At 37.5% G+C, this 13,153-nt stretch overlaps 1 protein-coding gene across 1 annotated transcript in view; it reads left to right on the top strand.

Moving 5' to 3' along the window:
• The window catches only part of LOC110451591 (putative glutamate synthase [NADPH]), a 68,017-nt gene that overhangs the window by 35,773 nt on the left and 19,091 nt on the right, over positions 1–13,153 (top strand). Inside the window, exons 10-29 of the mRNA XM_021499710.1 lie at positions 68–179; positions 740–894; positions 1,438–1,560; positions 1,993–2,171; positions 2,733–2,883; positions 3,055–3,189; positions 3,549–3,706; positions 4,158–4,250; positions 4,762–4,975; positions 5,918–6,028; positions 6,430–6,564; positions 6,942–7,113; positions 7,463–7,743; positions 8,247–8,348; positions 9,200–9,298; positions 9,879–10,059; positions 10,328–10,461; positions 11,309–11,383; positions 11,660–11,869; positions 12,508–12,632. Of these exons, the coding sequence (XP_021355385.1) occupies positions 68–179; positions 740–894; positions 1,438–1,560; positions 1,993–2,171; positions 2,733–2,883; positions 3,055–3,189; positions 3,549–3,706; positions 4,158–4,250; positions 4,762–4,975; positions 5,918–6,028; positions 6,430–6,564; positions 6,942–7,113; positions 7,463–7,743; positions 8,247–8,348; positions 9,200–9,298; positions 9,879–10,059; positions 10,328–10,461; positions 11,309–11,383; positions 11,660–11,869; positions 12,508–12,632 (2,945 nt within the window). The remainder of the gene's footprint in view (positions 1–67; positions 180–739; positions 895–1,437; positions 1,561–1,992; positions 2,172–2,732; positions 2,884–3,054; positions 3,190–3,548; positions 3,707–4,157; positions 4,251–4,761; positions 4,976–5,917; positions 6,029–6,429; positions 6,565–6,941; positions 7,114–7,462; positions 7,744–8,246; positions 8,349–9,199; positions 9,299–9,878; positions 10,060–10,327; positions 10,462–11,308; positions 11,384–11,659; positions 11,870–12,507; positions 12,633–13,153) is intronic.

Below are 13,153 nucleotides of genomic sequence, written 5' to 3' on the forward strand. Positions count from 1 at the left end.
TGATGATTTTTGAGACATAGCCTGAAATAAGTGTCGTGATGGAACAAATACGAATATTGTTTTGCAGGCGGTGATGACCATGGTACCGGAGGCCTGGCAGAATGACAAGACCATGTCCGCAGATAAGAAGGCATTCTATCGGTGGAGCGCCTTTGCTATGGAACCCTGGGATGGACCAGGTCAGTCGTCCTTATACTATATGGGGACAACCTGCAGATTACTTTAACCTGAACAAAAATATATTTTCAATTCACAATTATGCAGTTATTACAGTACTTATAGAACTGAAAACTACACGTCTACAGCCAGGATATTATTAGATTTGTATGTTAGGTGGTCGGGTGGTGCAGTGGACATCACACTTGCACCAAGACAGGTGGATTTCAGTTCCTGATAGGATGAGGAAATGTATTGGGTCACCTGCACATCCACGTGTGTTTTCTCTGGGCAATTAAGTTTCCTCCCACATAAGTCTTTCTGCATGTGTCCACATTGGCCGACAATTGTGATTAATATAAGGTTGAAGAACTAGTTTCATAATTGTTGTAAATAACGACAGTTTGATGTTTTTGTGTTGGTCAAAGATGATTTCAGATATTTTTTGTGTAGTTATTTACAAAACCAAATCTCAGTCAATTTGCTTATTTTATTCCTAACTAAAATCTACAAATTATTAGGCAGTGTGAATATAAATTGACGTATTTAACATTTCTGAGGTGAGATATGAAACTGTTTCCAGCCCTTCTGACATTCTCCGATGGGAGGTACATTGGAGCCATCTTGGACAGGAATGGTCTGCGACCTTCACGTTTCTATGTGACCAAATCTAACCACATGTATATGGCTAGTGAGGTGGGCGTGGTGGACATCCCTCACGCAGACATCATACAGAAGGTGGGTTACATGTTCAAACTGTCGCAGTGTAATGTGCTATTAAGACATATTAACCAACTTGTATCATACATTCCCAACCTTAAAATTTTCTTGAACTTTGTGATTTACCATTGATTTAATATTGCTTGATTTTCCACAACAGAGGTGTTTCAAGTAGGGTCATATATGGCAAGTACAATATTATTTTTCCAAGCCATAAAAGGATTAAGCTTGGCTGACAAATCTCGACATGTAATTTCAAGAACGATAAATGACCTAAATGCCATCGAATGTGGATACGGCACACACATTTTTGCTTAAACTATAAAAGAATTACTTTGTCACAATGGACAGGAAAGAAGGCACATCATATCATCTTAACAACAATGCACAAAGGAATACTTTCACTGGACATGGATGTTCTGTTAACCCACTCACCCCTCAAGTCACATTTGAACCTTACCAAATCAAAGTCTGGGCAAGTCCAGTCTAAAAATGTAAGGGTGAATGAGTTAAACATTGTATAGTGTATCAATTTCTCACCAGAAATTATTATTTTCACAGGGTCGTCTGAAGCCTGGCAGGATGTTGCTTGTAGACACACATCAGAAAGTGTTTATGAAGGATGAGGTTCTCAAGACGCAGATTGCAACCCTCCGGCCCAACCAGAAATGGCTGACTGAAGAGGTAGGTCACATTTCTGACAGTTCTTGTATTCTTTGATACATCTCAATCTGGCTGATAAACCAAGGTCGGTTCTTGTCTACATATTATCAATAGAAATTGACTAACTGTGAAAAGTACTTATTTTAGCAGACTCAACTTTTAGTGTATAATCGAACAAAAGATTAGCGTGCTGCCAAATTTGTGCACTCACAATATATGCAACAGAAAACTATATACAGACACTTCAATTAGCGCAACCATAATTTAGCACATTATTCGAAGCGTGAAAAGGGTTAAATTGGAATACCTCTAAAATATATGTATGTTCATAATATTCAAAAGATCATTTTTGTCATAATACATTTTAATGCTCATCAGAATGATAACTTGTATAGCATTATGAAGAGTTGTTTTCCCAACAAGTCCTGAAGAATCTCTGTCCCTGTTCTGTAGACAATGTCCCTGAGTGAGCTCCACCGAGCACATGTTCCCAATGGGGACGTGAAGCAGCTCCGACCAGAGGTGGAGGAGTACAGTCAAGGAGGGTTCCTGGAGAAGGACAGACGCCTTTCCCTGTATGGTTACACCGTGGAGGCCATCAACTTACTGGTACTACCCATGGTCAAGGACAAGTGAGTAGGACTTACAATATATTTTTTTATTTAAGCAAAATTCCTCCTTAACTTTGTGTTGGGTTTGTTTTTGTAGCTTTATGCAGTGAAAGAACATCGTGTGTAGATACCCATTAATATTTTTGCAGTTTGTCAATTTTTCTTGGAGTTATGGCCCTTGAAATCTTTTGTTCAAGAAACATTATAAGCGCAACTCCTCCTTAAAAGTATGTTGAATTTTTTGGTAACTTGGCATAGTGAAAGTACATCATATGTAAATGTGCACAAAAAAGAATTTGTGATTCGACCCAGAGATCGGAAGCTCCCGGGTTCCAATCTGTCAAGCACTTGCTGATTGCTTGGAATGGGATTACCCCAATCCGGGGTTTTAATAGTGATGTCTTCGGGGGCAAAGTCTTAGAAAAAGTAGGGAGGAATGTAGCAGAAATGGACTGGGATGATTGTCGGCGACCAGTTGCTCAATAGGTAGAGCATCCATCTTGAGTTTGGTTCAAACCCCAGTTTTGCCTTACATTTCTCTTTCTCCTGATGTGTACATCTATGTGAAAATTGCTATTACAGGAAGGAAGCGCTGGGCTCTATGGGAAATGATGCTCCACTGGCGTGTCTGTCCCAATACAACCCTCTGATCTTTGACTACTTCAAACAACTGTTTGCCCAGGTCACCAACCCACCCATAGACCCCTTTAGGGAGAAAATTGTCATGTCTCTGGTAAGTCACGCTGAACAAAAACATGTGCATGTATGGAAATAAACCTATTGAAAAAATCAGTTTTTAATAAGGTAATTGATTGGTAACTCTTGATATTGTATGTTGTAAAAAACCACAATACTTTTTAAAAACAAGAATAATATCACAATAATACTGTAATGTAAACTTCAGGAATGCCCCATAGGACCCGAGGCTAACATCCTGGACCCGTCATCGGAGCAATGTAAACGACTCTGGCTAGACCAGCCCATACTGTCCCTACAGGATATGGAGGTGCTCAAATATACCACCCACAAGGGATGGAAGGTAGGTTGTCTCTGTCTCTGTCTCTCTCTTAGCGTGATAAATATAGTCAGTATAAGTATTCTACATTGGATTTTTTGCAAAACTCTTTTATATAGTAAGTGGAATTTTCATTGACTGAATGCTTTTCCTTTAACTGTGTTGGCTATGAAAAAGAGCACCTCCACCATTTCTACGTCTTTAAAGCTGTAAAGAATCTTCATTTCTATTGAATACTAAATGTATAGGTATTTCTAAATTGAGCAAATATTATTATTGTTTGTTAAAACATGTCCTGCTATATAAGACAGGTCAGTATTCTCATGCACACGATTTCTTAAAAGGGAGCTAACTCTGATTTAATCTTCCTCATGTGTTTCCAGACAAAGCAGATAGACATCACATTCCCCGTGAGTGAGGGGCCGGAGGGAGTGGTCCCTGCTCTACACAGGGTGTGTCTGGAGGCTGCTGAGGCTGCAGAGGAATACCAATTAATCTGTCTGACAGACCGCCAAATTGGCAAGGACCGTATACCTATACCGTAAGTATACCAAGTTCAGATAGGATTTTATACCATTTTAATTTTAATTTTGTTATTAGTTAAGTTTAAGTTAAGTTGATGGTTTTGCTTAAGGATTTCTTTTACCAATGCCAAAATCTGTAATAAAGTATTGGAAACTGTTTTTCCCTGGCATGACTATAGCTTTGATAAATCACAAAAATAATGAAGAAATATAACAAAATGGAATCAACAATAGTGTTCTGAATGTAAAAATTGAATGGGGCTAGACTGGGATTCGAACTCAGAACTTCAGAATGTTACACTATTTCTTTAACCATATATTCAAACGTAAGTTAAGGGGAGGTTTTTGCATAATCGGAAAAAAATATGGTGCAGTGGGACAGGGATCCTTAATGATTCTTTTCTCTAATCCGTTGTTAACTATATGTGTTTGATTTCCTGTATCTGACGTACAATAATTAATTGTCAGGTCCCTGTTGACCGTGGGAGCTGTCCATCACCACCTGATTGACAAGAAGCTCCGCCTGAAGGTGGGACTCGTGCTGGAGACGGGCGAGGCCAGGTCAGGAACATTGCCATATTGTAGTAAAAGGGAATCTGGTCGAACAATTATATTTAATTATTCCATTTATTACTTCGAAATTCGGGGAAAGTATCCTGACAGTCTTTTAGTACTATTTAAAATCACTTAATATGTAGTATAAATCTATGTTGAATGGATGTATTTGAAGCATTTCGAACAAAACAAAACTACATGTGATAAGTTTAATCTCTATTTCAACTGAAGTTAACCCAAACTCTTATAGTCCAGGAAATCTGGTTGTGTAAGGTAAACAGTGCAGGACATATAGCCAAAAATAGTCACTGGAGTTAAGAGGATATATGGATAAACACCAGTTAAATAATGAACCAGATTCTATTATCCTGTGAATAAACTGTTTGAATTTGTATCATACTTTCATCTGTGACTGGGATAATGCATCAATAACCTGAAGAAGCTTGACAAATGTGAATGCTAGCAAATTTAGAGCTTGTATTAATTATATGTAATTATATATGTTTGACCTCCACAGGGAGGTACACCACATTTGTACGTTACTGGGTTACGGTGTAGACGCGATCTGCCCCTACCTGGTGTTTGAGACGATCGCCCGCCTGAGGGAGGACGGACTGTTGAACCCACCTCTGCCAGATGACGTAGTCTACGCAAACTATCGCGATGCTGTGGCTCGGGGCATCTCCAAGGTCATGGCCAAGATGGGCATATCTACCCTACACAGTTACAAGGTACGAACGATATACCTCTACCCTACACAGTTACAAGGTACGAACGATATACCTCTACCCTACACAGTTACAAGGTACGAACCATATACCTCTACCCTACACAGTTACAAGGTAGGAACCTGGCTAACTGTCCTCCATTTTGAGCACATGTCTTTACTTACTTGCTGTCTACGTGGTTCCCTTTATGAAGTGACGACCAGTTATAAGGGGATTCCTGTCTTTGAGTGACTTTCTATCTAAGAACCTTAACACCTAAGCTATCATCAATATAAGGGGTCCCTGTCCCACTTCAGTGTGCGTTTTGAATTTCCTATATACAGTAACCTCCCCTTAATTTCCTTGTAGATATAACTGTAGCACTGTTTGGCTAGGCCACTTCTGTTGACCAGGTAGCTCAGCGCCTTAGCGTAATAATCTGAAGTATCGGGTTCATATTATTTCTCATAGTTCTGCAACGTATGGTTTTCTTTCGAAAATTATTTATACAAGCTTAAGTCATTTCCATCACTCCGTTACAGTTTTTGGCAGTGGTACAGGGATCCTTCAATTACCATCTGTTTCTTACTTGTCTTAAGTGGCAACCTATTAATGAATAATATATACTTAATTGATGTCTGTATAAAGTGTTTTAAGAGAGCTGCTGTCTTGACTCATAGTATTGTATTTTAAAGAGGCCGCCTGGCTAGTTTTTGAAATGGATACTGATGTTTCTTAACATTTTGAGATTTCAATAGTAACTGTCAGCCAAATGGCTGATTTACTCATTCACCCTTAAAAGTTCCTTATGGACTTTTCCAACCTTTGAATTAGAAGAGTTCAAATGTGTCTTCAGGGCTGAATGCCTTAAATAACATTTTAGCATACAAATATTTCATTTGTATTCAAGCCCTGTTACCTTGTATTAACAGGTTAATTGCAATTTTCTTCTAATTAAATTTGTAGGGAGCCCAGATCTTTGAGGCAGTAGGTCTACACAAGGAGGTAGTGGACCTGTGCTTCAAAGGAACTGCCTCCCTTATAGGAGGAGTCGCCTTCAAGGAACTCGCTTCTGAGGTAAGCAGATTATTGATAACTCTTTAAGGCAAAGGATGATGCGAGCTAATCACTTGATTCTTTACAATAGGGCAATAATTGAATACATGTAATTAAAAATATGAAATTGTAAAAAGATATATCTGCTTGATAAATACATTTTCATTGCATTTTCGAGGACTTAAGTTTGATGTTAGCATTAAAAATAAAGGCAAAGAAAGAAATGACATTGAAAAAAAATCATTGATAATTATCTAAATTGTGATGAAGAGTATTACAAGGATGTTTATGTTTATGACACTTATTGTTTAAAAAAGCCTCAATGGCTCAATGTAACTCTGACATGAATCACAAATTTGATGTGTAGACATATATGTAGGACACCAGCAATGCTACTGACTTGTGACTTTGTACCTACACAGACACTCAACAGACATCAGCAGGCTTACTCAGACAGGGAATGTGATGACGCCCTTGTCATGAACCCTGGTTTCTACCACTGGAGGGACGGGGGAGAGAAACACATCAATGACCCTCAGTCCATAGCTAACCTTCAGGTAATGTAAAATAATTTGATGACCCTCTATGATGAACATCCAAAATGTGATGTTCAGTGTTTACAGATGTTTAGCAAAACTTAATTTAATAGAGTGAAACATCCATTTCAGAACAAGTTGGAACTGACAATAAGGATTATGGAAGCATATTTAAAATAAATATCATATTTCTTCTAACAGTATGGTTTGTTTTGCAGTATGAATGGAGGACATTAGTAAATGAATAATATAAGATGACTTTGAACGTGGGAGTTTGTGCCAGAAAATTTGTTTCAAATGAAAGTTAAATGAAAACAAAAATTCTGCACTTGAAAATTCGTAGTTCTCAAATGTTATCATACATGTATTATTGTTATACAATGTTATCACCTGAACAGGATGCTGCGAAAAATAATAACAAGAATGCTTACGCCAAGTTTACCGAGTCGTCGTGGGACAGTGTGAGGAAGTGCACACTGCGCGGCCAGCTGGATTTTGTCTATGCCAAGGAGCCTCTGGACGTGTCTGAGGTTGAGGAGGCTGCTAACATCGTCAAACGCTTCTGTACAGGTAAATGGGACATTTCTTGACTTATTCTTGTATCTTAATGGAGAATAAAGAAATGAACAAAGTTATTTACTTGACAGCAATCATTACCGTATATTCTTTTCCTTAGAAATAATACGATATAAAATTTCAATTAACCTGCTAAAATATTTCTGAGATGTGCTATGTTAAAGAAGCTAATATATCTTACTCTATATATAAACAATACAGAACTTTTTAAGATTATTCATCCTTGCTGTCCTAGTTAGAAAACAATAAATTTTGATCACCTGTTGATTCAGGTAATCAATTTTAATTTGTCAGTGGTATATAAGGTAATTAATGTACCGGTATTGTCTTTTTAATTGGCCAGGTGCTATGAGCTTTGGGAGCCTGTCTATCGAGGCTCACTCCACTCTAGCTGTAGCCATGAACCGGGTAGGAGGGAAGTCTAACACAGGAGAAGGGGGAGAGAACTCTGACCGTTACACCCATAACGAGGACCCCATGTTTAACAAGAGGTCAAGTATCAAACAGGTGGCATCTGGTCGGTTTGGAGTCACCAGTTCGTATCTGTCACACGCTGATGAGCTACAAATCAAGATGGCCCAGGGAGCGAAGCCAGGGGAAGGAGGCGAATTACCAGGTCACAAGGTACGCAACTGTTGGTAATGTGTACCTAGCCTTGCATAGACATCCTGTATTCTGATTGGTCATTTTAAATTTTTAGTACCGTAACAGTCAGTCCGTGAATAGTGTCAAATTAATGTAATCATTGCAGAAAAATAATGAGTGATCAACATTGTAATTATTAAGAATGAACAAAGATGTGTTTGGTATTCTCTTCTCAGCGGTGGACAGGGTGTTAATATACATTGTCACCCTTTATTTTCAAATGAAAAATTTGTATGCCACGTATGATTTTGACATACTTTCAGTTTGATTATAATTAGTGTTTTTTGATGGAGCTTTAACCTTAAGTTATACATTACTTAATTACTTAAGCTGTAGGGCACTGTGTTAATATTCATGAATACATGAATAACTTCTTGTTCATATAGATTGAACAGTTATATGACAAGCAGCCATTTTGGAAAGAATCCAGAGAATGTTTAAATCATCATTACTGCATAAATATTTAATGTGTTTCGTTCCAGGTGTCAAAGGATATTGCCAAGACACGTCACTGTGTCCCCGGGGTGGGGCTCATCAGCCCTCCCCCTCATCATGACATTTACTCCATTGAGGATCTTGCAGAGGTAATTATGAGTCCAATCAGATATAGAGGATGGTATCTGTATGCTTATAATTCAATGTGAATAAAACAAATTTCAAATTTACCATGCTCAAATGTGTAATAGCCCCAAAAAAATAATTTGCATCACATAGAAATTATTACACATAGTCCTATTTTGTGTTAAATACCTTTGCATAGTTTGTTATTGATATCACAGTAGTATACAGAAAATACTCTAGTGGGATAGATGTAAACATTAATATATGTTATCTTTCTGATACAACAACAACAAAACAACTGTACACAATTTTTATTTTTTACCAACTTCCAAAAATAATTTATGTATTGTTCAAAATCAGGGTTAAGAAAGAGGAGCTATTCTTTTAGAGTCATACACTACAAGATTTCCTTAAAATCAGGTGTCATAGAGACTGGTCTCTAGAAACCGTCCCGATGAGAGTACATATATATATTTATATTTATCACATATTGTACTGTGTCATCCAGTGAATATACCCATGTCATGTTTTTTGTATCAGCCCTGTGATTGGTTATAATTAAGTTTCAATTGTTTCAATTATGACGTCACAGACTTAGGCACTGGAGTCAAAATGGCGGCTACGTATTTACATTTCAAGGTTGCATGCAAATTGTCATTTTACACGAATAAATGCCACAAATCTTGATTATGTGATAAAAATGATCTTACACTCGTTTCATTTCATATGAAATTTATGAAATCGGAACTAATGTAAGATCCTATATTTATTTAAGAAGTATGACATGTATAACCTATACTTATTTCGGGTTCATTCTGTAGGAATATTCCTTTTACATGTGCCATTATAATACCCATTTTGGTTGTGGTTACAGTTGATCTATGACCTCAAGTGTGCCAATCCCCTAGCCAGAATCAGTGTCAAACTCGTGTCGGAGGTCGGCGTGGGGATCATAGCAGCTGGTGTCGCCAAGGTAACTATCTAATATATGGACATTGTTCACTCTTTTGCACAAATAAAAAAAAAAAAAAAAGATATGCACTTTTCAAGGTGCATAGTTTAAGTGATGTTCTATAGTCTGATGCTGAAGGTCCTCATAATTACCATGTAGTGGTAAATTAGTACCTCTAGTTTGGTTTAGTTTGGGTTAGTATTGTTTAACGCCCTATCAACAGCTTTGAACAGACATACACATTTGAAATGGAGGTATATTTGTAGTCATATACAACAATAAGCATTAAAGCTGTAATGTTAAACAATATTTTCAAGCTCCCCACTCCCAATAAAATGATATTACATCATGACAATAGAAAAAAATCATGGGATTTTTTTGGTAAAATTTGAGGCAAGAGTTTTAGTGAATAAAAATGAAATAATATTTTAGAGGTTTTGTTGGTTCAATAAAATAAACTTGATGATTCAAGATAGAGTATATTTATTTTCATAAAAATTGAGGTAAGAGTTTTAGGAAATATCAATGAAACAATATTTGAGAGGTTTTCTTGGTTCAATAATCTAAACTTGATGATTTATGATCTGTAATTTATTCCCAGGGTCATGCTGAGCACATCACTATATCTGGACATGATGGTGGTACCGGAGCCAGCAGCTGGACCGGGATAAAGAACGCCGGGCTACCATGGGAACTAGGCATCTCAGAGACACATCAAGTACTTGTCATGAATGACCTTAGATCAAGAGTGGTCCTCCAGGCTGATGGTCAAATTAGGACAGGTATATATATCTGTAACACAGTTGACTTTTAGCTCACCTGCCCTTTGGAGTTGTGGCCCTTGAAACTTTAAATTTTGGCAAGTGCAGGATTATACGTATATCATTGTGAGCTCAATCACAATTCCTCTACTTTAGTTAGGTTAAATCCTTTCACAGGGATTGTGACTGATGCTAATGCTATTGGTTTTCTTTGGTATTAACTCGACTTGAAACATCTTTCTATGATATACATGTATTTATATGAGAGTTGTGGTTGTGTGTGTTACAGGGCGGGATGTTTTGATTGCTGCCATGATGGGGGCTGATGAGTTCGGGTTTAGTACCGCCCCTCTTATAGCCATGGGCTGTACCATGATGAGGAAATGTCATCTCAACACCTGTCCAGTCGGCATAGCAACACAGGTAAGCTGTTCATTGTCCAGTCGGCATAGCAACACAGGTAAGCTGTTCATTGTCCAGTCGGCATAGCAACACAGGTAAGCTGCTCATTGTCCAGTCGGCATAGCAACACCGGTAAGCTATTCATTGTCCACTCGGCATAGCAACACAGGTAAGCTGTTCATTGTACAGTCGGCATAGCAACACAGGTAAGCTATTCATCGTCCTGTCGGCATAGCAACACAGGTAAGCTGTTCATTGTCCAGTCGGCATAGCAACACAGGTAAGCTATTCATTGTCCATTCGGCATAGCAACACAGGTAAGCTGTTCATTGTACAGTCGGCATAGCAACACAGGTAAGCTATTCATCATCCTGTCGGCATAGCAACACAGGTAAGCTGTTCATTGTCCAGTCGGCATAGCAACACAGGTAAGTCGTTCACTGCCAGATGGACATGGATAGAATTCAGTTGCGCACAAATTCTGTATAATATATGCTCATAGCAGAATTAATCATAGGACTTCTTATTAAAGGAAAAATAACTCATATGTCAATTAGACTGATAAAATAGCTAAAAAATGGTCAGTGTAATAGTACCCCGTACTTACATTAAATACGATATATTTTAATTATAACTATATTCTAAATTGCTAGTACATGTACCATTTTCAGAAAAATATTTATTGGAGTTTAGAAATATAGGCATTAAGATGTGCAAATACTGTCTTGAGGGCCATAGAGATATCTACTATGTACAATCCTTTAAAATATTATATTCACTATATTGTTCCGTAAATAATGCTTTGATTATATGGATTGAAATAATTCAATAATATCATTGAAATATACATTTCCCTTTTCAATATTAGGATCCTGTGCTGAGAAAGAAATTTGCTGGAAAACCTGAATATGTTGTCAACTACCTATTCTTCATTGCAGAAGAGGTAAGACTAATGTTCAAATCTATCCTGAATTAAAAGCTCCTGGCTGTAAAAGCATGGTGTTTTTTTTAAATGGTTAGCACACCTGACCTAGGTAAATTGATAATCAAAAACTCCTTTTCCTGCATAGCAGGTACTTAATAATGTTTCCTAAAACTCTATATCCAACTTCATGCGTGGTAAAAAATGAAATGTTCAAACTGTCTAAAAAGGGTTCAATGACAATAATGAAATACTTTTGTGTAACTGAAAGACTAATATAGGTTTTCTTTCCAATAGATCCGACAGATTATGGCTAAGATGGGTTTTAGGAAGTTCCAGGAACTGGTTGGATGCACAGACAGATTAGCGTTCAACCCTGACCCGGAGAATCCCAAAGCCAGTCTTCTGGACTACCAGGCCATGCTAACCAACGCGTTACACATGCGCCCGGATACCAATATTGTGGGCGGTAGCGTTCCTCAGGAATTCGATCTGGAGAAACGACTGGTATGTGTTCGTGTAGAATCACTCACCTGGACCTTTGTGATATTTATTCTTTTGTGTTGTTATACATTGGATTGGGTTTGTGTCCTATAAGTTAACATGAATGTTCATGTCAAAATTTTAAAGAAGTTATTACCCAGGTGGCATAGGACTAGTAGTTAGCGCCTGATAAGGCAGCTCCTGCGAATTCCTCAAAATTGTATTGATTAATGTACATATGCTAATTGTATAAATTGTATATCTATGTACTGTTAAGCGCTTTAGAGTGGCTTATGTTAGCTAGATAGGGCGCTAAATCAAATGTTGTATAAAATGTTGTATATTATTACCTGTGTAGAAAATTATAGGTACATGCGTTTCATTTATCAACAGACCTTATTGTTTAAACTTATCTGAACCAATGCACCTTTATATATATATATAGTGTAAATTACAATGAAATATTGAGATAACACACCAGGTGAAATTGTTGAAAAAATAATGATAGATGATAATGATAAATAAAACATTGATACATGTGTAAGTGTCTTGGGTAGTGTAGACCTAAATGTGTAGATCTGTCAATATGTTCCCTGTTACCTTGACCCTAATTGTCAGTAACAAGTCTTTTATCTGATAAACATTTCTGTTTTGTTCCTCAGGACTACAAAGTGCTGGAGCAGGCACGGAAGGTCATCGAGGGTCAACAGAAACAGGTGGTCATAGATATGGACATCAGTAACGAGGACCGGACATTTGGGGCCACTCTCAGCTACTATGTGTCCCTGTAAGGCAGCTCTATATGTCCTTCATATATAAACCTTTCATGGAACATGGTTATCGTGAGGAAGCAAATATTCCTGTGTCCATGGGTCATCGGTAGTTCATGTTCTATAATGCATGTACCACATTAGAAGTACTTTGTAAAACAAAACGATTTACAGAATTATATCAACCCTTTACATATGGGTATCTAAAACTGGATTGTATGACAGGAATTATCAATACGACTCTTGTTTACCATAACTTTGTCCTGAACATATCTCATACATTCTGTCTCTCACATTATCAAATTTTGTACGGAGATAATTCTTTAGATGTTGGAAGATACTGAAATCCAATCGTGTGTGCTCCATTATATACGGAGTTATGGTCCTTTGTCCGGGGGGCACGTCTCATATACTCTGTAAGTAACTATAATGCCGAGTGTTGCATATTCCGTCTTATCGTATTGCAGAGTTATCTGCTCTTGTGAGCAGGTATTGATTGTTACATCATTTGTTTGTGAGAGTAACGTCATAAACTTTT

This window comes from Mizuhopecten yessoensis, unplaced genomic scaffold (assembly GCF_002113885.1).
Source record: "Mizuhopecten yessoensis strain PY_sf001 unplaced genomic scaffold, ASM211388v2 scaffold6135_1, whole genome shotgun sequence".
NCBI classification, from domain to species: domain Eukaryota; kingdom Metazoa; phylum Mollusca; class Bivalvia; order Pectinida; family Pectinidae; genus Mizuhopecten; species Mizuhopecten yessoensis.